Raw genomic sequence first — 26,025 nt, 5'->3', positions numbered from 1 at the left:
AATAGCCCAGAAGGATCATCGGCCTTCTGTAAGGACTCTGTAAGGTCACTAGTGGCTTTCTACAACAATGGAGCCCTGCCATGTAACTGCCATATCGCAGGTGCCACGAGCCCTACTTGCAGCCCCCTGGGAGGACAGTGTATTTGCAGACCTCATGTCATCGGTCGACAGTGCAGCCGATGCCAAACTGGCTACTATGGATTTCCATTCTGCAAGTGTAAGTACATGCTCAGACTTATTCAGCACCTGGCCTGACCTTTTATTTAATTCTCTGGTTTTACTGCATAGGTACTGCAGTCTCATGTTTCTTTATAGGGCTTGATCCTATGAGAAGCTGGTTGGGCCTTCTTAGATTTAGCATAGCATAGCTTTCATTTTAACACGGGAGGAACCGCATTCTCTTTAAGTACACCTAGTTCACAATGCAGTGTGCTTTCGCCTGTGTTGTCTGATCAGGTGTACTAGGCTTACAGTTTTACTGGTTAAAATCCATATTGCCACACTTTCAGTCAAACGGTTTTTTCTGCACTGACTGCTAAATTGTTTCTAAGTTATTACTGTTCTATCCCAGTTTATACTGTCAAGATTTCCCATACATAATCAGAGTCAGCATCCTTAATTCCACTTTTTCTGATGTTATTCTTAATAACATCAACAGATTTATAGATTACACCAACAGTCTTCAGCTGCTTTCCCAGATATTATACTCTCTGTTTATTAACAGTGCTTTGTAAAAATGGTGCCCTTAACACCAAAACTATTCACTGTTTAATGCTTGGCAGTTTTGGGAAGTGATAAGAATGCCTGTGGTGAAGTTAAGCAATCAATCTGTGGAAAAGAGCCAAGGTCTCAAGCAATTCAAACTACCATTACGGTCACATAGTTGGTTTCCATGACCCTGGTTTCTCAGTCTGACATCATTGTGATAGTAGAAGTCAAACAAGCCAGCTGAGCTTAAAACTAGTGAAAGAGGAAAGAATCATGTCCTGTACAGATACAGGTTGCCTGTGTTTGTTTCATATACAAGTTCGATAAGAGTTGATCACTGTAAGTTGAGATGTGTTTAATTTGTAGAACATTTTCTTTGACCTAGTATGCAACTGTGGGCAGCGTCTTTGTGATGACGTGACTGGTAAATGCATTTGCCCTCCACGAACTGTGAAACCGAAGTGTGAGGTGTGCGAGAAACACTACTTCAGCTATCACCCCCTTGCTGGCTGCGAGAGCTGCAACTGTTCAGAAAAAGGAGTTGTTAATGTGGCAAGCCCAGAATGTGAAAAAATCAATGGGCAGTGCAAGTAAGTTTGGGTTATGTGCATTATAAATGATACATGAGTGGTTTGCTTCACCCTTCTTTTCAGGTATTTGGAAGGGATGTGGGACACTTTGAGGATGATGAATAGGGATTTAAGCAGTGCTTGGCAATAGTGAGGACTCAGGTGTTCTGGGGATACCTGCAATGCTTTAGTGGAAACATGGCTTATGCAGGTAACTAATGGTGGGGTTTGGGATTCCTGGCTTGCTTTCTGTCTGCCAGCGACATGTCATGTCGCTCATGGTAAGTCCCTGAATCTCTGTCCATCTCACGTAGGACCTCAGCTCAGAGCTCCTGACTTCTGGACATGTACATCATTTGTAATGGTGTACATTATCTCCCAAATTTTTAAAATTTTGCAGTTGACCTTCCACAGTCTGATATCTGGGTTTCAGTCCAGTGGTATTTTTAAGGACTGTAAAGCTTGAATGTTTGCAATGACTTTTGAGAAACTTGGTGATAGGTACTGTCTCTTTGGAAAATAATGTTCAGCTGGAGCCATAGGTGGTGACTGCCCTGAAAATTATGCCTCTGTATGACATATGCTTATTTTTCCGTAACTCAGCATACTAAAATAAATATAAATTCTTTATTCTCCTATTTATATTCTCTAAAATATGTATAGCATACAGCAACAATCATAGGGAATTATCTTAAACCCACATGCTGTGAGTATTAGTATAGTCGAACATTTCTATTATTTTGTTGGGGTGATCAAGTCCTCAAAGAGTAAGTGCAAATACTTGATAACCAGTAAGTTGTGTTAGGCCAGGATTAGCTCAGTTTGAGTGGTTTGGCTATGGTTTTTTTCAGGATCCTAAGAAAGAGAAATATGATCCTTCCTGCTCTGCCATTAATCCTGTAAATAAAACAGAGAATACTCATTTTCAGAGAACACTCGTATTATTTCTCGTATTTAAATTATTTTCCTAAGTCTGTCCTTTTTTACATGAAGTAATTGTCTTATCCAAAGGGCAAACCAAGAATTTTCGTATGTGGAAGTTGGGGTTCAGTGTTAAAGTGTAGCATATTCTGTATCTCCTGATGCACTCTCAATCTCATTAGTCTCTGCTTTCATTTTCCCCATACAATACAAAAGAAAATAAAAATAAATACTATGCAAAAATAAATAAAATAAATACTTCAGTCAACTAAAACCTAATATTTCAAAGAGAGGGCTTACAATATTTCTACACAAGTAAAAATGAGGATAATTTTTGCAGAAATAATCAGATTTGTTTGTTTCCATGAAAAGCTGTATTGCCTGATTATAACGTTGATATTTTCATGTGCAGTCTAATTGGTAACATCAAAGAAACAACAGCTTATTGGTAAAAAATTCTGAAGCAAAACTTGACATTAAGCAAATACTTTTGGGCTGCTTATTCAAGTATATAGCTAACTACTACATTCTGATTGATACCTTTCCTTCTGTGGATTACATGAAGTTCAAAGTCTCCATCCAGCTCCTGTTATTGGGGGTGGAGTAATGCATTCAGAGACACTGTGAGAAACTTCACCCATTGTTTGCTGAATTGAGTAATTGCTTCAATATATTACATGTAGTGCAATCTACCTTGTCCACATAATTTAACTGTCTATTTCCATTTAATTTGTAGCGTTAGTGCACATATAAATTTGGTTCTGGGAGCTAAAGGACACCACGCCAACTTGCTGAGACTTTTAAAAATTATCTTATCGCAACTAAAATGTAAAGATGTGGATGGTGGTGGTGGCAGACATTCTTTATCAATGTATCTTTGCTGTCTTGAAACCTTTTTGGGCTGGTGCAGACATTGCCAGCAGAGACAGAAGCAAGAATGATCACCAGACCTACATTTTCACTAGTTGTATCAGACTGTGCAAGTTTGTTGTAAAGGTAGGATGAAGTAGCTGCTGCCACTGAATGATGTTCTCTCCTATCTCGAGCCTTATTCGTAGTTTGGTGTTGTACTTCACATAAGTAAATCCAAGGCATTCAGCCTTCACTGTGAGCAAAGGGGACTTTATCCTTTGTGAACGGTTGTAGTCTAACCCAGCCCTTGTGGCAGGCTGAAGTCCCCATGATTATTCATATGCCTGGGATTCTCCACCTTTTTGTCAGCAGGTGAGTGCCTTCGGAATGCCCAGTCACATCCTCCAGCTGTAAATCTTCCAGCTCCGCTTATCTGTGTACAACATCCGTGTTTCACACTTTAATGAATAGAGTAGTTCTGCACTGCAAACGCTGAATAGCTGCAGAAGTCTAATTCTATTGTGAGCATATATATCCTTCAAAATCAAATCCATTGCTAATCAGTTCCATGACCATATAAAACGTGTCACCGTTCGAATCTGAAAACAATACTAATCTGCTGCTCTTTCTCTGTGGAAGTCATCAAGTTGTGTCATAGCCATGCAATCACTTCAAAGATCCACCTGCCTTTTGTTTTAACCTCCCCTTCCTTGCTCCATTCCTGCCTCCCCTACTGACTCACTCCTCTGTGTTTGTTTGTTGATAAAGATGCAAACCAGGAATAAAAGGACGGCAGTGTGATCAGTGTGCCCCTGGTACTTACGGTTTCCCAAACTGTGTGCGGTGTAACTGTAACAGAGATGGAACAGAACCAGATGTTTGTGATCCCCAGACAGGAATGTGTCTCTGTAAGGTCAGATAAATCAAATTACTTCTGCATTCACAAGCGTCGTTTGCACATCAGTGACTATTTCATATTTAATGGGGTGAATGAAGTGAGCTTATCGTTAAGTTTTCAGTAAGAATTAAATGCAGCTGTACAAAACCATCACAGCTTGCAGCATGTGCACAGACTAACGTGGTAGCAGTTAAATGCCATTTTTAATTAGTTCGATTTCTGTCAGTTTTACAGGCGGTCTTAGGCTTTGCAGTGTGTTACAGTGCTACAGAGTAGATGTCCATTGATTCACTGAAGCAGTCTGTACCCTGCACAGATCTACTTTATGCAGCTGCATCTCGGCTTTTGGATGTTAACCAGATCCCGTGCTCTTTTTTAGCCATATTATGTCAGTTGACATTTCACCACATCATTATATCCAGGAAAACTTCTTTTGTTCTGATCTGCATAATTAAATGTAATAAATGTGAATTTTCACAAGTGACCTTTTATTATTGTAGGTTTGGAAAAGCCAGCAGGAAGGTTTTGGCAGGGAAGTTACCAGCTGTCTCTGACTAATATTTATTACCCAGTGATTCACTTTATAAGCTGGAAAGACAGCTCATAACTAATATAGTCCCCAAGAAGTCAGTTTTATTTGCATTTGGAATATGGTGTATCCAGACAACCACATGTTTTCATTCATGTTTCCATACATTTAAATAAATATTCTTTCAGAAGATTTGTTTTATGTGCAGGAGATTTTGGGGGCCTCACCAAAACCAAAAGGAAAACTCTGAGATTTCTTTCAACTATGCCTTAACAGGAGAATGTTGAAGGTGCAGAATGTGATACTTGCCGACCAGGATACTTTTATCTGGACCCTTCTAATCCCAAGGGATGCACCTCTTGCTTTTGTTTTGGGGCAACCAGCAACTGTCGCAGCACAAATCGTCGTAGAACCAAGGTGTATTCAATAGTTTTTTTCCTTTGCTCTCCTGAACCTGCATTTGTTCCATTAAGGAAATGACAGATTCCTTCTAAAATTGAAAATATATTTCAGTAGTTGCTGAGGATGAGAAATATTCTGCAAGCAATCATGCAGATTTAGTGCAGCCTGGTTAAGACTTAGGTGGTCTGAAAGTGCCTTTCAGCAGAAATGGCCATTTTCACGTGTCTGTTTACAAATCACTAGTTGGACTGAAGTTGAGCTGGCCTTCTAGTGCTTTATCTTCAGACACGCAGTTCATTAAACTCAATGGTCTCCTTCAAGATGCTTTGTTAAGCACATGTGCCTTTTTACATGTCCATATCATAGGTGCATTTTGAAACCTAAGAAATGTGTGACAGATTCCGCAGGGATTGTAAAAATTGTCTTTCTACCCTCCCTATAAAAAAGGATATGACATCAAGGGTAAGAAAAGAAGGAGAAGATAGATTTTTAGTAGCGTAATTGAATGGTAAGATGGCTGGAGACTGAAAAAGAAGGAATGACAGCCTGAAACAGTGCAAGAGAAAGAAAAGAGAGAAGCAGAGGCCTGGAATGATGGATGGAGACTATAGTTTAGGCTAAGACATAGACTTGATGCAATCCAGATTGTGGTAATTCATTGTTCACACACAAAAGATGAAAATCTGGCCTCAGTAAAGTCAGTAGCAAACTTCTATTTACTGTAGGAAGATTTCCTTTAGTGATTAGTTGTCCTTACCAAAGGCAGTTTTTGAAAACATGTCTATCTTTTTGTTTTATTGCTCTGGCCAGACAAGGTCAACCCACCACAGAACTGTTCCTTTCTTTCCCCCAGCATAACGATAAATAACAGGATGTATGGTCTGTCATGAAACAAGAGCCATGAACATAAAATATGCATTATTAAAGATCTAGAATATTAGGCTATGTTGCCTGCCTCCCCGGAATATCCTGTCATGTCCCCGCCCTCTCAGTTGACCACAACAGGTCTGGCACTCTGTCTTTTAGGTTCGTGTCCTTGGTTTGATTTTGGAGGGGACTTAAAAGAGCACCTCCCAGTTATGTCCTTGGGTTTGTGGACACAATTCCAAGTCACCTCCAGAAGGGTTGTACCTTCATGTGGCTGAAGATAGAATTTAGTTTGCAGCTGACAAACCAAATGCCTGCGTCCCAAGTAGCTTTGGCACATCTGTCCCACTTGCACTTTCTTTTGAGGTTCTTGCAACCTCATTTTTAGGCTGGCTCTGAAGGGGTTGAATTTCATGCTTGGGGACTTGCAGAGGCTAAACAATTTCTCCTCATTACTTGGTGCTGGTAAAGTTTAATAAAGAATGAAACAAGCTTTTATTTCCTTTATTTTCCTTAGTTTGTGGACATGAGGAACTGGCGCTTGGTGGCAGTGGATGAAAATACTGACATTCCAGTCACTTTCAATCCAGTCAGTAATAGTGTAGTGGCTGATGTTCAAGAATTGCCTGCTTCAGTGCATAGTTTGTACTGGAAAGCCCCACCATCTTACCTGGGAGAGAAAGTAAGTGACACCTGGCTCATCTGTTTTAATGACATGTATTCATTTTTCTTTTGCCAGCAGTGTTGATAAACAGCCTCCTTGGTTTTCTTAGATGTATTTCTGTATCTTCCCTCATGAGATTCTTACCGCTCTTCCCTGACATGCTGGGAATCACAGCATTTGACCTTTGAATACAATGTTAAAACTATACCTAATAATACAGGATTAATCATCTTGCTGGGTGCCAGGGAGGTCTTTATGTGAACAGCATGGCCAGGAGGTGTGGTTCAGGAAGCAGGTACCTTCAGCTGCTTTTCTGAAACCCAGAACACATAGAGCTTGCCAATGTGCCAGAATATCCTTTAGACTCCCTAGAGTACCTTCTGGGCAGATTTCCAAGAGAATAAAAGGTGATTACGTGCTCAGCAGCATGCAAAAACCCCAACCTTTTGCTTTCGATATACTTCTTGGGAAGAGCAATATCCGGTTTTCTAACCTTCGCATTCTTTGAACTTCTTGCTGCTCTTCCTACTCATGCATGGGGGCATTCCCTTGCTCACAGTTAATACCTAGCCACGTTTCAGCCTGGGGATTACACTGACATGGGGACTTTGCTAGTGGTACCTTGCAGGCCCCGAGCCCCCAGTTCTCCATGTTTTGCGACAGTGTTGATAGTTACTAACTAGCTGTAGGGCACACAGGCTTTTCAGATGCAATCCTACTGTCACACAAGTGAAAACAAATAGGATAGGCACGTAAGCATTAAAGGTGGTACAATTTTTGAAGTTCCTTTTAGTCCCCATTTTAAGGACTAGAGCGGTATTTTTCACCCTGCTCCCCTGTGCTCAGGGGTAAATAACTTCCAGCTGAACAGCACGTTTAGTTAGAGTGCTTTTTGTTAATGCTATAGAGGTTTTAGTTTCAATGTCTACAAATTATTTTCCAAAGAAATTTCATGGTAAAGCATACTTTTTCTACTACAGTGTTAAACCAGAAGGACTTTTGTTGTTCCCATAACAAAATATGAAGCGGGCAATAACCCTTTTTAAACACAGCTATTAAGAGCAGTGTTATAACTCTTATGTTGCATGTCACAGTATCTAACTATGCATGCCATGACTTGCTTTTATTTACAGTGACAACACCGTAAATAAAATAGTTCTATTTTTGGACCTGCTTTTACCGTACACTGTGTGTAAGTGTATATATTAGCACTGGCTACCGAAAATGCTGTCGTGATGCTTAGTTTTACAAGCTCATAAATTTACCAATCATTTACTTTATTGTGTTCTGAAAATATCAGGTTTTGGTCTACTTCTAGTGATAGCACCTCTTTTGCAAAATGCGAACAAGATCACTCCAGACATTTTTCATTAGGATGAGGGTATAAATACTGTTTTCAAGTATCTTAAACCTTCTAACTAGTTCCACTGGAACATTAATATTTAGCAGAATATATTTTCTTTCCTCTGTCTTTAGTTTACGAAATTAAAAGGGAATCAAATATAACATCTATTGTAGTGCAGAAACTGTAATTGAGAAATTCAGATCACATCATCCGCATTTCCTGCTCATGTATTTTAACACCGTATTTAGTAGACCACTCTTAATGTTAGACAATAAATACTGTACATATAGAATACAGAGGGTAATCTATAACACCAATATTTCTCCATTTAAAAAAATATAAATTAAAAAGTAGTAACACAACAGCCTGTCATATGGTGCAGTCCTAAAATATGTGTTAAATGGGAAATTAGCTCTAATTTGAATTTTCTTGTATTTTTGGAAAAAATTATTTGTACAAGATTGTTTTGATTGTGTTGGCAAAATGTAGCCAATGTTCCAAGTGATGCTTTTGAAAATGCAGTTGGCTAAAGATAATGGTGTTAATTATGGTCCTGTGATCCAAGGAACAAACTTAGTACTGAGATGTCTGTGTCTTGTTTGTAATTCATCGAAGCCTATGGAAAGGGTCAGAGTGAAAGCTGGTGCTTACCTGCAGAATGCCAAAACCTGACAAAGCAGTTCTTCCTCCTGTGTCAAAAGCAAGCATAAGCTATAAGGGCAAACAGCAAGGGGTGCAGAACAAAGTAGTATATCTGTGGCAAAACACCTGATTTCACCTAGTACCCACAAACCTTCCTTCTAGGCTCTTCTTGGAACAAAAACTGCCGAGGCTGTGGCTGGAGCTTCTTTTCCTCTCTGTATGTTTTGCACTGACTCACTCATGCGCAACCCAGGAAAGCTGTTTGTCAGATGATTCAAATATACTTGCCTAAGTCTTTGTTTTGGGCAGCAGCCTACCTATTTGGTTGGGTTTGAGCCCACCTGTGATCACCTATAGTGGAGCCAAAAGAAGTGTGGTTTCAGCTCAACCTACAGCAACGGTCTGTTTACAACTGAGCTGACATCAGCCGATATCAATAAAAATCCTGTCCTCCAGAAGGTGGAGCAAAGATTTCCTGATTAGATTCGTGTTGTAGTAAGGTTAGAAAATGCTGGCCTATGAAAGCCACCTTTAGTGGCTTAGTCAGACTTCTCCATTTCATCCATGTCTGTTCTTGGGGTCACTACTACTTTCGTTGTCAGTCTGACACGTACTCTTGACGGGCCAAATCTGCTCTGCAGAGTCTGGGGAAGAACAATGTTCACGTGAATATGTGATTTCTCCATGGCCACAGATGGAGTGATCCCATGTATGAAAAAACTCCCAATGCAGGTAACCTTCCAGACAACAGTGACAGGTAGTGCTCAAAAAGTGATGTCAGATACACAAAGTAAACAAAATTAAACATAATGTCTTTCAAGCACCACGTTTTTTTCATATTTGGACTAAAGAATGAAGAGTAAATATATTATTTACAGTGCTGGAAAATGAGCTAAACTTGAATACAAAGTTACATTAACAACAACAGGGCAGTAAAATACCTCTCTGGTCTTGTGCATTTTGTTGCAGCTTTCTTCATATGGTGGCTTCCTAACTTACCAAGTGAAATCTTTTGGCTTGCCTAGTGAGGGCATGGTTCTTCTGGATAAGGGGCCTGATGTACAACTAACGGTAGGTTTTGAAATGTTATTTTTGTCTTTCAAGCAATAACAATACCATGGTTTTTTCTGTTACCTGACAGCTATGGCAAATTTTGCTCTTATAGTGTGCTTAACTTTTATAGCAACTTGCTGCATTTCTGTAAAAGTGACTTTACTGCATTTTGCTCAAAGCCATCAATACACCTATCTCTGTTGCCAAAGTAACATATTATTAACCATAATTCACCTGAGAAGAAATAAAAAGGTAAAACAGAATTTTCTCTGTAAAATGCACCTGTGGAAAAAATTAATTAATGCCTTGCACACTTGTCAACAAGTATAGCCTTGACTCTGCAAAATATGCCCTGGATTCCATGTGTAATTAATCTCATTTTCTGTGAGAATTTTCTTCAGCATAAAATTAAGCATAATTATAAGGCTTCAAGTGACTGAAGTAAAAATGCATTTTGGGTTCACTGTTTTTTAATTTAACCACTTCAGGGCCAAAATTGAAATCTTTTACTGTTTGTTGAAATTCCCAAGGGGATGGTTTTGTTTCTTCAGACCATCAGAAATACTAATTCAGTATTTTAGGATTCTTATTGGGAAACATGCCTCCTAACATACTACAGTTGTATCCAAAGTTGTTTGTGCACTAGGATGCAAAGGAAAGCGTTTGAAAATGCAAAAACATTTTTACTCACAAGTAATAACTAGTTCCTGGGAAAATTGTTCAGCATTAATTTAATTCTCTTGGTGTTTCATTTGAAAGCAAGGTTGTTAATATGCAAAAGCAGTGAAAACCCTGCTGACACCAGAACACAGTGATTGCTGTATCGCTTCACTGACAAAAAGACATACGGTTTTCCTAGTATTACTTAATCCTGTTCTTTGGGGGATAAAACTAATGTGCTTCACCAAATTCTGTTGCATCTGAACACTTTACCATAAAAAGTAGTGAAACAGCAATGTTATATCCTCATTCCCACATAGGGCCAGCAAATGAAAGTTGTTTATATGGATCCCAACAACCCACTGCCTGACCGTCAATATTATGGCCGTGTGCAGCTAGTTGAGGTAAGAAATGAAAACGGAATGGCCTTCCCTTTTCTTCCCAGTGGCACATAAAAAATATGCATATAATACGTGCAGAAATACAAAATACTTGATAACGTTAATGAATATAAACTTAAATACTGTGGACCTTAAATATAAACAATCTTTTTTCTCTCTCTGTACTGCCACATTGAACCTAGGTGCTGGTTCGTGCCACTTAAGTTTAGCACCTCGAAGTCAGGGATCTTGTCCAATTTAGCCCTTAGCACTCCCTCCAGGGCCAGTGGAGTAATACTGAATCAGTCATCAATGGAAGATGATTCATCGCAGCCCCAGACTGTACTTAATTGGGATGGAATGAACTGTTATCTGTTTTCCTTGGTGTCTAGCTACCTAGTTTAGAACGGGTGTCCCAACATTCAAGCAGGTAAACTTAACAGGGATTATTCCTACCTTAAATCTGTGCTCAGAAGGTCAAACTGGGTTATCTATTTCTGACTAGTATATAGGCAAAATGGATGTTTCTTCAAGCCAGATTCCATTTTCAGTAATGCTGTGTCTGTTAGTAGTAAGAAAGCATGTGAAGGCCTGCAAAGATTGGATTTCTAGGGCTTTGCTTATTCTTAAAAATAAAAGCATTTTCCTCCACCCTTTTATGGTTCGGTGGGTGATACCTCAAAGAAATTTGGATGACTATATGCTTCTTCACTTTTCAGTACCTCAAAGCCATATGTACCTTGCAAAGTAAACAGTACACCCCTTTTTATGCCCATTATTCATTTTCCCACCTATCCTGTGTTTACATTACTTATATTTATTTTCCTGACCTCTGTTTCACCCCATACCAATTGGTACTATAAGGGTCTGTTCCATGGGGGTTTCTCCTTTTTTCTCTCTACCTGTCATCTTTGCAGATACTCTTTTTAAGAGGCAGCCAGGCTGTGCTCATTTTGTACCCTTAACGTGCAGGGAAACTTCAGGCATGCCAGCAGCAATAACCTTGTATCCAGAGAAGAACTGATGATCATCCTGTCTAGACTAGATGGCTTACACATCAGAGGCCTTTACTTCACGGAGACTCAGCGATTAACGCTTGGAGAGGTTGGGCTGGAAGAAGCCACCAGCACAGGAAGCGGCAGCATTGCATACAGTGTAGAGACATGCTCCTGCCCTCCGGAGTATGCTGGTGACTCATGTCAGGTAGGAAGCGTTCGCCTTTGTACTGTACCATTACCTTCTGTCTTGCCTACAGCTATACATACTGGTTTAGTTAGAGGAACAGGCTAAAGTAATTAAACGTGCTTCTTGTAAGTGTGTGCACTTTTGATGGCTCAAATACTTTCACTGTCTAGGAAGTACAGTAGGATTATTCAACTCATGATTGCTTTTGCAGAACTGTGAATGTCATTTTACATGTGTAAGGCACTATAATGAGGGATTCTTCTGTGATGCCCTACGGGAGGCTGAATAGTTTCGGTCTATACTTACTTTAACGGAGGGAAGGTCAGAGTTGACTTGATCAAAGTCTGTGAGACCCTTCACGTGGACAAGTTGCCTTATTTTATCTGGGAAATGCATGACAAGGTCCAAGGGAAGTAACCTGAACCAGATAATTTGGAATACTTTCCTATTTTCAGAGAGTGACTTACACTTTTCCTGTTTTTACAGGAGAATATTTGAAAGCTGAAGTTAAAAATTTGAAAAAAATATTTAGAGATATTCTTGTGAAAGATAACGTAAACACTGCAAAGTAATACAGTTACCTGAAAAATAGTGAAATCCTAGCTGCAGTTGTATATCCTGTCCTGATGCTGTTCCTGCAGCTGTAATTCTTTTGGTTGTCACCACTTTGCTTAGCTTAGAGCTTGACTCTTCCTGTGTGCAACCACCCAAGGCAGCAGAATCAAGTACCAGAGAGATAAGCAGTGTACGAAGCGCACAAAATATGAGTTATTTCCTCAGAAAATGGTTGAGGGTTACCATAAAACAACAATTGCAGTACCAACCTTGCAAACATTTTTAAAATGAGAATGAGACCAGAGCAGCTGCAGAGGGACTGAACAAAACAACATTTACAGTTGGCTTATGTCCTATGTGTGCATCCACTACTTAAGGCAACTCTTCAGCATCTGTTGAATACCAGTTGGGAAATATTTCTAGAAACTTTTTTTTTTTCACACATTTGATGTTCTGTGACACACACAAATTGATGAACATTGTCTGAAATTCTTACTACTATTCCATTGCTTTCAACATACTGCCTTTATAAACTAAGGTGTTGGCTTTTTTATATAACCCAGTGGAAATATATAGCCAAAGGAAGCAGTCAAGACGCTCACCTAGGTGGTTTGTAAGCCCCATATGTTTACACAGCGTTACTCAGGCAGTGATTTACTGCTCTAATCACCTAGCTCTGTCTGGCTGCCTTAACTGGGGAGGAGGTGATGCCTGCCACACCCCGACTTAGGTATATATCGAGCTACCGGAACTGCAGGGTTACTTTTTAACCTTAGGAATGGTACAGTGTGCTGTACAACTTGACTCACGTATACAGTTTAAAGGTGGGGCCCATCACAGCACAGAGCCTCATTAATCTGAGTCAGTAGCTGGAGAAGAGGGGAGAGTATAAGAGAAGGAGCGAGCACCGAAAGGATAGCAGTGTATGTTCGCAGTGGAGCTGAAGTAAAACGATGGCCCAGGCGCAGAGCCTGAGGAATGTAGGATGGCTGGTTGTCACCTTAGTAGCCCTGGGGCGTTGTTTAGCACAAGGCATGCAACAGCGGCTGTGGTATCCTCACCTTCAGGAGAGCAGTCAGCAGCAACAGGGTCAAAGGGACTTTTACCCGAGACAGGTAATCTGTTCATTTTCCCTTCCTCACTTGCTTCCTTCTTTCTCCTTGTTTTTAAATGAACTAACTTGATAACAACTTCTAAATTACTTAATATGAAAGTAATAAGAAGGCTAATCTCCTCATATTTCTAAGTACTTTGCTGACAAAAGTGTGTGCAAGAAGTTTCTTTTAAATCCTTGTTTACTTGAAAACAGTCAGCCTGAACTCCTAAGCACTTGAAAGCGCCTAGAGCTTTATCTTCATATGGAATCAATTTCTCAATATCACAAATGGTGCTTCGAAAACAAAGTTCCCACACACTCCAAATGTGTTGTTTTAAAGACAGCATAAATAGAAAAATAAAAAGCTGCGTAGATGCATCTGGATATATTTTTGAAACGAGTGATTCATTTTGCTCTCCAAAAAGAGACTTTCACTAAATAAAATCTGCATGCATTCGAGCCTATATTTTATTTAGTCATGCTGTTTAATGTATTTCAGGCCCTGGTTTCTTCAGAAGCTGTGTATTTTGACTTGAATATGTTCAGGGAACATATTCACCCTTTTAAAAATGCATCTGTAAAATTTCAAGTGCCTATTCTAAATTCAGTCCCTGCACACACTGAAGTCAGTATTAAAAGCTGTTGATTATATTAGTATTCTGCATACTTTTTTTTATTTCATTTACTCCACATGTAAAGAAGGCAAAGGTGCCACTAGCAACTGTTTTTAATAACTCAGTATTCCTTTGGGCATCTGCTTTGGGAGGGGTGAATTTTTTTTTTCCTCTGGTACTTACATGGTTGATAAATTCAATGATTAATCCTGTCCCTGCATAAATACTTACACCTCAAACCACTAGAATGTGATTTGAGACACCATCCCGCAAACCCTTCGCTCTTCAGACTAGTCCCATCAGTCTTGACGGCGCAACTGCTATGAGAAAAGATTTATGGCTTTAAAGTTCAACTGTCACTTGTTTTCTGAACGTCATTGGGGCCAGCCCCTAACGGCGAGGTACAGGTGAGGTATAGGAACAGTGCAAAAGTATATTGCCAGAGGCAGGAACCTGGGAGCTGTTTGCTTTGTGGGGAGCACTGCTTTTTCCCCTCTTCCATACAGCCTCTGATCTTCCTTGTGCCACACCAGCTTGGTTACTAGTGAAAAGGAGCTAGGGAATAGAAGGGAGAGACTTATGTCCAGTCATTTTTGTTGTGGTTGGTGTGCCAGGAGGATGATGAGTGGAGAAGATAGGTATGATTTTTTGAATTGGTCTGTATACAGAAAGGCTCCATGCCCAGAAAAAATTCATTATACTTTTCCTACCCTTGTGCTTACGTTGCCCATGCCAAGCAAGAACCTACTTTAAACGTATTAGTTACTACCTTCCTGGTGTAGGCTAACAAGCTTCATGTCTCTTGTTCTGGTTCAGCCCCTATTTAAAGCTGACTTTGATATGACAGGCTGTGCTTCTGCTCATGTGCCCTCAATAGCTGAACATTCTTCTCATGCTTCCCAGGTCTCCAGGACCAGCTTGTGCTTAGAAATTAGACTGCTCTGTGTTTTGTTATCACCTAGCTCTGTCTAAGCATGGCTTTGTGTAGCTCTAGGAAGTCTTATTGTGGAAGTCATGATGAATTAATGTAAGAGATATCTCATTAGAAGTATTTCCAAGCTATACACCATAGTTAAATTAATATCAATATTTCATATAACCACTAGCTAATATGTGAGAATTCTGTATGTTCATAGAATCATAGAACAACAGGTTGGAAGAGACCTCAAGGACAATCTGGTCGAAACTTTCTTGGCAAAAGCGTGGTCTACACAAGATGGCCCAGCACCCTGTCCAGCCAAATCTTAAAAGTGTCCAGTGCTGGGGAAGCCACCACTTCCCCGGGGAGATTATTCCAGTGGCTGATTCTTCCCACTGTGAAAAATTTTCCTCTTGTGTCTGATCAGAATCTCCCCAAGAGTAACTTGTACCCATTACCCCTCAATTTCCCCATGTGACTCCTTGTTAAAGGGGAGTCTCCATCTTCTTTCTAGCCATCCTTTAAATACCGGAACATGGTGAAAAGGTCTCCCCTAAGCCTCCTTTTCTCAAGGCTGAACAAACCCAGCTCTCCCAGCCTATCCTCATATGGCAGCTTCCCAGTCCTTTGATCATCTTTGTGGCCTTTCTCTGGACCCCTTCCAGCCTGTCCACATCCTTTTTGTATAGCGGGGACCAGAACTGCACACAGTACTCCAGGTGTGGCCTGACAAGTGCTGAGTACAGTGGGATAATGACTTCTTTATCCCTTGTTGCTACAACCCAGCATCCTGTTGGCTTTCTTTGCTGCAGCAGCACACTGTTCACTCATATTGAGCTTGTTGTACACCAGGAACCCAGTTCCCTTTCCACAGAGCTGCTCCCCAGCCGTGTAGATGCCAGCCTGTGCTGCGCTCCTGGATTATGTTTTCCCAGGTGCAAGACCTTACATTTGTCTTCGCTGAACTTCATAATGCTCTTGTTAGCCCCCTCTTCCAGCCTATCCAGGTCTTCCTGCAGTGTGGCTCTCCCTTCCAAAGTGTCCACTTCCCCACTCAGTTTGATAATCATCAGCAAACTTCATCAGGGTACACTTGATCCCATCATCCACATCACTTACAAAGATTTTAAACAGCATTGGGCCCAATATCAATCCCTGGGGGACCCCACTTGTGACAGGTTGCCAGTTTGAAAAGGAGCTATTTACTACCACCTGTCAGCCAGTTCCCCACGCACCACACAGACCACTTGTCTGGACTGTAGCACGTCAGTTTCTCTAGGAGGAGGTTGTGAGAAACCATATCAAAAACCTTGGAGAGATCCAGATAGACAATATCCACTGCTCGCCCCACATCAACTGAGCAGGTTACTTTGTCGTAGAAGGTGGTCAGGTTTGTGAAGCACTATTTGCCCTTGGTGAATCTGTGCTGGCTTTTCCCAGTCATGTGCTTCATTTGAGTTGTGATAGCCCTGAGGAGGATTCTTCTTTGAGAATATTGTAGTATTAATTTATATCCAAATAATTTTCTGTGGTTTACAGGTCTACACCTTTGTACATAGACACAGGAAATGTGTTTTGCTCAGAGGTTAGAGTCAAACTGATGAAATCCCCACTACCACGAAGTGTAGAGCACAGGGTTCAGATGCTTAGGTGGAAACTTCTTCAGCTCCATTTTTTCATTGCCATTTGATGTATTAAGATACTTATTATTTAAGCAATGTTATGGACTTAGAAGAACTTGCCAGGAAATGTACTCCTCGGAAATGGCAAACAATTACAAAATACCATTCCCATAACCTGTAAACTTTATTTCCACCAACAATCACTATTTTTTTCTCTATGCTTACTGTCTAGGAATGTGGCCTTGGATTTTATCGTGAGAAGAAAGGAATATTTAGTGGACACTGTGTCCCCTGCAACTGCAATGGAAATTCAAATAGGTGTCAGGATGGTACTGGAAAATGTATTGTAAGTAAATACTAACGTTCAAGAAATCAATTTGGAGAAAAAAAAAAAAAAGGAAAAAATTTACCTTACAGCAGTATGCACTATACAGTATTGTTACATTCCTAGCAACTAAAAATAATCCTTGCATGCCTTATTCTCAGTATCTTGTACTGTTAATGAGCATAAGTTGCGTATACTTACATGTATGCTTAATGTAACTGTGGGTGATTAGATTAATTTGTGTCCTTGTTTTTGTTTTCTTCTTTCCCCTATATTTTTTGTTACCTCAATACAAAAAGTCATCAAATTAGAACATATGAAAGTGTTTGCAGTTATTTATAATAAATATGGGGTCTTATCCTGGCATATGCAGTCCTTAGTTTTATGCATCTATACTAGGGCTTGTCAATGCTGACAAATAGCACATTCGTGTGTGGCACGGTCTGCAAAATCACTTGTTTAATCAGTATCAGTGAATCTCCACTAATTTACGGCTAGATGGATTAAAAAGTACAGCAGTAAATAAGATGAGATAAAGGGGATAAAAGTTAGATTAATTAGAAAATTTCAATTGTTACAGAAGATATAGTGGGGCAGATTTTGCTCCCTGGCACACCGTATTAAACCTAAAGCAGCCTCATGGGAGTGGATCAACCCTTGCAGCAATGCAAGTGTGACATCTGGCCGACTGTGCTGCTCCAGTTTGTATCCCTTCTTTGAACAGTTTGCTCTGAAAAAAACCCACTTAAAAACTTTTCACTAATTTTTTACTTACTGTGTAAACAAGAACTCTGCCAACATCTTTCATGGTCTGTCTTCTCTGTTATTTCTTCCTTGTTCGTGCTGCATCCGTTCTGCCTGCGGTGCATTCCTGCACGTTATGTCATTCCCCCCGACTTCGTCTCAACCAACCCTCTTGCTTTAGTGGAAATTATAAACCAATTCAGCACATTCTGGGGTATGACTTACAGGCTGCTGCTTTGGAGAGGTAGGGCAGGCCGTGACAGGAAAATGCTGCAGCAGAGTTATAAAGATGAGGAAATTTTACTTCAGATAAAAATTATAAAGGGAAAAAACCCCCACAAATTTCACCTTTACTGAACGAGGTATGTGCTTTAGGTTTTTCTTTTTCCCCTCCGTGTCACAGCTGGATTAACTTTCAGATAGACAGGGCAAAATCTTGGCCCTGGGACAAAATTTAGAGCAAGCAAAGTCATCCAGGATAATGTGGTAAAAAATGAAAGCCCGGAGGGCCTGTATTTCCATCATGAGCCTCCACCTAATACGGAGCAAGTTTGTCTCTCTATAGAGGAGCTGTGGGATAAAGACCCGCTGTGGTGCAGAGAAGACAAGGAGGCTTCGCAATACAGAGTTGTCAAGTTTCATATCCAAAGTGCAAAGCTTGCTAACTTGACCTCCTTCCTCCTGCTCACATGGAGCACTGGACCCAAGTACCTTCACATGTCAGCTGCTCTCCAATGATGCCTCCAGAGAAGGCTTTGTAAGGCTAAGCCCAGGCTGACTTTCCTCTGTGGCAGCAGTACAGTCCTCCCCAGTTCAGGTGATAACTGTCCTGCTGTGGGCTGGTGGAAGGAGCTGGGTGCAGTGCTACGCTGCTGAAAGTAGAGGAGAACAGAGTGCCGGAGGAGGTGGAGAAGACAGAATTGGTTCTCATGTGTAGGGAAAAGCCAGCCCTCTGCCATTAGCCAGGCTTTGTGTCCTCATGGTCCCTGCCCTTCCTCCTGAAAGGCATGTTCCTTCAGCAGCAGCATGGTGCTGAGACTTGCTCGACCCATGACGTGTTGTTTCATGTCATGTAACACCATGTACCTAGGTGTTTCTGTTGTAGCCCTGGCACACTCTACTCTGGCTTCCTTGTGGGTGCGTAAGGAGTCAGCTGAAGGTTTTTCTTTCAGAGTTTACAACACTTGGTTGGTTTGGAGATGCTGTGGCTCCAGGGGTGTCTCTGGCCCTGTGAAACTTGAAGGAAGACCCATGAGGGAGTTGCTGCTCTGGCTTCATTCCAGTGTGCCTTAGGAGCACTGAATTATATTCTCCAGTCCTCCTATGCCATGTAGCTAGAGGAACAGTGTGGCACACTGAGAGTCGCTTATATGTGAAATATTTTAAACTTTCTTTGGCAGTTATGGAATTGCTTCAGTTTCTATAGGCAGAGTGAGCAAAACAAAAGCCAAGTGATAAACTTGGCAGGGGGCGGAGGTTGCTCCAAGATTAAACCAACATAAATAAATACCTCTCTTTTACGCTTTTTTGCAGTTTAATGTATTCTTCAGGTTTATTCTGTGATTCTATGATTATCAAAATTTACAGTAATTATTCACAGTCTGAATATTACATGAGCTTTTTGCAGGAACTTGTGCACCAGCTTTTATAGAGGCTGCATTTTAAAATGGTTCCTTTTACAAACGTAGTGTCTTCATATTACTTTAGCTTCCCCTAGTTAAATGGCCCATTTGTGAACTGGAGCTTTTCTTGTTCTTTCCCAAAACCTTTCACAAGTGAGCCACGAATTCAGTTCTTTAACCAAAATGAAAACAAATTACGGGTTACTATGTGCAGAATCTGAGGGAAGGGCTGTTGATGTGGTTGAGGGAATGTGAAGAAATGTGGAGAAGAATGGAGCGTAAGAGGAAATGAGAGAGACAGAATGGTTTCTCATTTGTAGGGAAGAATGCCCCTCCGCTGCAAAACACGGGTAGCAGGGCCTTCAAATCATAGCCCTAAGCCATCAAAGTCCATGAAATGGGAGTGCAATCTGCTCAGTGACTGCTTCCAGCCAATTTTCCCCTTTCTTTTTCCATCATTCACTTTATTAGTATATCCTCAGCTCTGTGGGACACTGGATCAGCCTGTTGCACACTGAAGAAAACAGTTTTAGAACTTGAGAGTTCTTGAGTGTGGGTCACGTGGAATTTTTACGGCTGCTCAAAAATGTATTTGAAAAATTTCTAATTGAAATTAGCGTTGCTTTAGGTAATGCAAAAGCAACTTGCTCATCCTTTCCCCATAACGTATAAATGTAGAATCATAGAATCATTTCAGTTGGAAAACACCTTTAAGATCATTGAGTCCAACCGAATATGTGTGAGACAACTAGGCAGCACCAGGAATAAGAATGTTTCTAAAATAAGATATATATAATTGCCAACAATTTTATCATGGAAAAAGTGCCTTGGCTGTATCAGTTTCAACTGTTTTACTAGCCTTTGCTTTTCATTATTTATTCCAGTTACCCCCGATTAATACAAATCACATATACACTGGAGAAAGTACATGAAATTCAATTCTGATCTGAATCTACTAAGATAAACACTTTTTATATTTATTTCATGGGATTTTTTTTTAAATGTACTTGTGCTTAATTAATTGCATGCTTTTAAATGATGTCTGCCTTCTAATTAGTATTAAAATGCAAAATCTGAAGTTCCATTTAAACACACTTATAATCAAAATAGCAAGGCATAGAGAGTGCATTAATGGAACATTCCTTAACAAACTATGCATATGATTGAATTTCTTTAAAAATATGTTTAATACTGCTTATTTATCTGTTGCTTTTCCCCAATAGCGAGCAAATCATGCTTTCTGCAATTAGAGAATGAGTGGAATCAATCTATCCTGGTCATGAAGGCAGTTTGGCAGTAAATGATTATGTGGAAGGGAAAGAACATATCCTCTGAGTGGATTTGCTATAATTTTTTAAAAATAATAATAAAGCCATATTGCATGGTAAAGCACTTTTAACTGTCTTGCTTTTTTCCTTTTTAAGAACTGTCTGTATAATTCTGCTGGGGAGAAATGTGAGCGCTGTAAAGATGGTTATTTTGGAGATGCCACTCAAGGTTCCTGTCGGGTGTGTCCTTGCCCTTTTACAAACAGGTACAGTAAAAGGTCTTGAGTAGTCAAGCAGAGGGTAAAGGGGAGGGGCAAAAGGAAAAAAAAGGAAGGAAAAATCCCTCAACCCAACCCCCTGCTACCATAGAAGGATAATGTTCTTTTTCTCTATTCTCGTATCACCCAGCATGGTGGGGCATCAGACCCATTTGAGGCATGTTAGACCAGCAGTAACTTGGTGCTCTGTCTCATGGCATTGCCTTTTTTAATAAGCTGAATATTCCAATTCTCACTCAGTTCCTGAACCACAAAGGCACACTGCTCATCTCCTGGGGGAGCCCCAGGCAGTTGTAATGGGCTTATGTAGAAAACCACCAGTAACTCCTTTGTAGTGAGAAATATACAATGGACGTCTTTTCCCTTACTGGGCACATCTTGCATTTCAGCAATCTTTAGTCTCACATTTAACACCATTACTCTGGCAATGATGAAACAAGCCTTTTATATGAATTCAGAAAAATTGGTAAGATGCAAAAACAATATAAAAACATTAAAGCTCTTAAGCACATATGTAGATTTCTGAAAGAGTATGGTTGCTCTTCAGATGGAAGCTCCAAGCTAGAAAAAACAATTTCCTTGGATCTAATAGGTCACCAGACTTTTAAAATAGGGCAGTAAATTGCATTGTAAATGCATGGTACGTTTAGCCACATTGTCATCATTGGGCAGTTCTGAAATGTGTTCATTAAAAACAAATTTTTAAAAAAAAAACCTAAGCTATAAATTGCTAAAGGCACAACATAGTAATTTCCAGGTGCATTGTAAACACCAAGTAGCCTTAAGTAAGAGATTTACACTAGCAGACAATAGACACGTTTTGCATTTATCAGAGAACACACTGATATATCTGTTTTTGACAGCATTGGCCTCTTCTGCAGGTGCTTGCCTGAGGCTGTCTGAACATATTTTTAGTCATCTTTTCTTTAAGAGTGCTGAAATACCTAGCAAGACCATAAACCTGTGCAGTTTCATAGCTGCACATTAGAGTGGTAAATACCATTCCCGACATAGGAAATGCACCCCATCTGGTATTATTGGAGTTGACAGTTTTCCACCTAGTCAAATTATGTGTAAATCTTAGTGCAGACATCTGTCTTTGATACACAGGCTTGCTTTATCCAACTGTTCATAGGTTAAAAAATGGATATAGCAAACATGACCTATCCCCTCTTCACCCCCAGCCTTCTCCTTACCAAACAGCAGCCAAATAATGGTTTTCCTCCCCAGAGAAATGTGAATCTAGACAAGTCTGCTAGAAAAAGCAGACAAAAATGTTCATTGTGTTAACCAGATATACTCTAGAGCTCCCCAAAATGGTGCACAACTCTATTCTGCCTTGGTTAAAAGGCAAAACAAAACATACAATATTAGCTACATGAAAATATCCTCTAATGTTTCCACCCATAAAGAAAAAAATCTATCCCAATAGGAGGAAATGTAGTCTAGCATAGGCTATCGATTCTTGTCTTGTAAGATAAAATAGCTCCTCAGACTTGTTTTATTTTACAACATCACTATTAAGGTTTATTTTAGGCATTCATTTGGGTAACAAACTATTAAACTCTATACAGAGGATCAGGAAATTATTGTTTTTTCAGTCCAAGGAAAGAATTTAGAGGAAATATATGAAACTTCAAAGATTTAGTCACACTGATTTATCTAGAGGCAATTAAATTAGCAGAAATTAGCCCTAGTGAGACATTTAGAGTACTGTGTCCAGTTTTGGGCCCTCCAATTTAAACAGGACAGGGAACTGCTCGAGCAAGTCCAGCGGAGAGCTACCCAGATGATCAGGGGACTGGAGCATCTCCCTTATGGGGAAAGGCTGAGAGACCTGGGTTTGTTCAGCCTGGATGAGACAAGACTGAGGGGGGATTTCATCAATACCTAAAAGTATCTAAAGGGAGGGTGTCAGGATGGTGGGACTAGGCTCTTTTCAATAGTGCCCAGTGGCAGGACAAGGGGCAATGGGCACAAGTTGGAACACAGCAAGTTCCACCTCAATATAAGAAAAAATTTGTATACTGTGATGGTGTCAGAGCAGTGGAACAGGCTGCCCAGAGAGGTTGTGGAGGCTCCTTCCCTGGAGACGTTCAAAACCCACCTGGATGCGTTCCTGTGCCCCCTGCTATGGGTGTCCCTGCTCAAGCAGGAGGGTTGGACAAGATGATCTCCAGAGGTCCCTTCCAACCCCTACCGTTCTGTGATTCTGTGAAAAGTAATTTAGTGGTATAAAACCTTTTTAATCTGAAAGTCATGTAACTGAGCTTAGCCTCTAGAGTGTAAAACCTATTTGATGATGTGCTCACAATATTTTTGCTTCTTCTCAAAGATTTGCAACTGGCTGTGTGGCAAATGGTGAAGAAATTCAGTGTCTCTGCAAAGAAGGCTATACTGGAGTTCGTTGTGAACGGTAAGTGACTTTTTTCTCCAGACCGAGGTTTTTGAGAGGCACCATAAAAGGAGGTTTGTCTGTATTGGGTAATGTATGGTGTATGCATATGCATAGCATGCACATGCTCAGGGAGCATCTATAAACAGCTGCTACAGTGCGGTGCTATAGTATAATTATAGATGTAAACCCAACATTCCCTGAAGAAATGTCAACAATTCTCCACAGCCTATTTAGTGACTACACAGTTTTTACCAAAAAGAGAAGTGTCAGCATCTTTGCCTAAGTGCCCTGTGTCTTGCCTTATCCTCCACTCTTTCTGATAATAATGACTCCAGCTTACTTCGTTCCTTTTCAAGTTAAAAGCATTTTCCTGTTTCCTCCAGGGTGCCTGATGGTGCTTCAGTATTTGTAGTTACCCAACAGCAACCACATTAACACCATACCCTTCATCCCACGTCATTCTGATGTGCTCCACAGGTGGAGCACACAAACATAACGCTGAAGCCATCTCTTTTGCTGGAAGAGTGCAGCAGTTTGGCAAAGCACCAGAGGAACAGCATGGCAGTTTCAGGCAGGCAGAGGAAGCAATTTCACTGAGTTTCAAATCCAGGGGGAATTCAGGCATAATGGAGTGGTGTTATCTGGTTTGGAAACTTGAGGCCAATGATGTCTTACCTGAAGACAGTATCTCCAGTAGCACATTGCCTTATGCTTCAAGACTGTTACCTTTGACATCTAACCTGCAGGTTACCGACAGATTTTCTCTTCCAGATCTAGCTGTACCTCAGCTGCTCATCATGGCCCTTCAGTCACACATTACCACCCCTATAGATCTTACAACACGGTGACTTCTAGGAATATTAGCGAGACAGTGTGGACAATCTATACTATCTATAAAACAGACTGTTTTGCTTTGCTGGCAGATGGCAAGAGGAGGTATCACTCAGGAGAATGGTGATAATGTCAGTCAGTGCCATGGCTGTTTGAAATCTCAATGTGTACTTGCAGTGTGATCCTCCTTAATATGTGTTTTCTGGTGGGGTCACAGACCAAAATGGTGTGGTTTGCTGGATGAAGCCTTGTCAAATTCTCTCTCTTTGTATGTATCTGTGTGCATTGTATTTTTTCAGATTAAGTGAATTATTCCTATACGAGCATTGTGGGAGGTCTGTTATTTTTAGAAAAAAATTCTGCAGTACTTGGAAAGATATTTTTAGCTTAGTGCAGAGGATACTGTAAACCAAAAATACACCCTTTTTGTCTAAGTCATGACATGAAATCAAAAGTTCTTGAAAATTACTGTGGGAGAATAATTGGGGCTTTTTGTCAAGGGAAAGTATATTTCACAAAAGTGGCTTCAAATATTTAAAAATTATTTGTATCTCTTTATCTAGGTGTGCTCCAGGATATTTTGGAAATCCACAAAAATATGGAGGCTACTGTCAGAAATGTAACTGTAATAATAATGGACAGCTGGCTAGCTGTGACTACCTGACTGGAGGTACGTGAGGGCCTATGAACATGGAAGGGAGCATTGTTTTCTCTCTGTGAAGCAGAGTAGGAAGGTACTTAGGTCAGTTGAACTAAAGGAAAGATGTAGACTTCTAGGAAATGCGGATCATTTTTAACAAACAGTAAGGTTTCCTAAAACATAGCACCATGGTAATACAAGGGCAGTCCTGTGTAATTGAGTTCACCCTTGTAAGCCATTTTATCATGTCTTTCCCTTCATAAATACTACCAATTTTATTTCGTTTTTCTGTTTCATGGGTATGTTTTTAAATGCATTATGGTTCATCTTGTGACATGGTTAAGTCATATCTTGCCAGTCTGTGTTATGGGCTTATGAAACTGAGCAGTCTCAATATGCCTTTTTAAAATGTATTTGGGACAGATCAGTGACATCTTCAGAGTCTGCATCAGGCACTGCCGCCTTTGGTATCCAAGCTAACTGTTTGCAGTGGAAGTTAGGATCTGACTTGGGAGGCTCCTGCTATACACCGTTCTGCCATCTAAGACAGCCGTGATTTTCTCAGTATCAGTCACACATGTACTGCACTACTAGTAAGCTCTTATAAGAATATTATGCTACTGGCATATGTTTGGTTTATCTATTATAATCTAAAGTAAAGGGCCTGAGCCTACAGTTCTCAGACAGTCTTTACCTCAATTCACTTCAGTCCCTTTGGGATACTTGTTTCTATTCAGGGACTCAAAGGCCACTGCTCCTGAAAAGGACCTTGATTCTCCCATATTTTCATTCCCCAATAAAATTACACTTTTCCTTCCCTATAGGCAGCTTTTCCTCCTTGCATGTTAGTGAAATGTCAAACTAATAACTCCTAATGGTTCCATGCTCTTCATTTCTCTGCACTGCTCTTCATACTGCATTCAAATGACTGCCAAGGTTCACCTTATCTTTTTGTCGTCACAGAAATTAGAAAACAAGCTATGTGAACTGTTGGCAGCTGGTGCAATTTTTCAATAGCTAGTTCTCATTTCATATTTCGCTATTGAAGTAATGCATCTTTATTATATTTACACCTTTTGTGGAACAAATCCAATCAGTGCGTATTGTTTTGTCGTTCCTTTCTTCTTGAGGCAAGAGTTTGCTAGGACAAACTAATCCATAGGGCAGAATTCAACAAGCCAGTTTGTTTTCAGTTTGTCTGCAACTATATATTCTGATCAGCCATCCTTTTCTCCGCATTAGGAATAAAACACTCCGTGATCATCAGCACAGCATGTTCTAGCAGGTTTCTTGTGTGTGATGTTCGGCATTTGGCCAGACTTTTTTTCATTTCTCCATTTCTTGGCTGATGTTTTCTGTGCGCAAGCTGTAATAATAGTTTTATTTAATTGGTACTTCACAGCGACAGCAGAAACGTGTCTGGTGTTAGCTGAGTTAG

The 26,025-nt window shown here is 40.3% G+C and overlaps 1 protein-coding gene across 1 annotated transcript in view; it reads left to right on the top strand.

The window, feature by feature from the left end:
• Positions 1 to 26,025, top strand: part of LAMA3 (laminin subunit alpha 3) — a 127,074-nt gene that overhangs the window by 71,851 nt on the left and 29,198 nt on the right. The window contains exons 34-45 of the mRNA XM_064442858.1: positions 6 to 217; positions 1,094 to 1,298; positions 3,819 to 3,963; positions 4,754 to 4,894; positions 6,264 to 6,428; positions 9,367 to 9,468; positions 10,431 to 10,514; positions 11,463 to 11,693; positions 16,714 to 16,827; positions 20,597 to 20,706; positions 23,054 to 23,134; positions 24,511 to 24,617. Coding sequence (XP_064298928.1) covers positions 6 to 217; positions 1,094 to 1,298; positions 3,819 to 3,963; positions 4,754 to 4,894; positions 6,264 to 6,428; positions 9,367 to 9,468; positions 10,431 to 10,514; positions 11,463 to 11,693; positions 16,714 to 16,827; positions 20,597 to 20,706; positions 23,054 to 23,134; positions 24,511 to 24,617 — 1,697 coding nt within the window. The remainder of the gene's footprint in view (positions 1 to 5; positions 218 to 1,093; positions 1,299 to 3,818; positions 3,964 to 4,753; positions 4,895 to 6,263; positions 6,429 to 9,366; positions 9,469 to 10,430; positions 10,515 to 11,462; positions 11,694 to 16,713; positions 16,828 to 20,596; positions 20,707 to 23,053; positions 23,135 to 24,510; positions 24,618 to 26,025) is intronic.

This window comes from Phalacrocorax carbo, chromosome 2 (assembly GCF_963921805.1).
Source record: "Phalacrocorax carbo chromosome 2, bPhaCar2.1, whole genome shotgun sequence".
In the NCBI taxonomy this organism is placed as follows: domain Eukaryota; kingdom Metazoa; phylum Chordata; class Aves; order Suliformes; family Phalacrocoracidae; genus Phalacrocorax; species Phalacrocorax carbo.
This window is presented reverse-complemented; position numbering and strand designations above follow the sequence as displayed.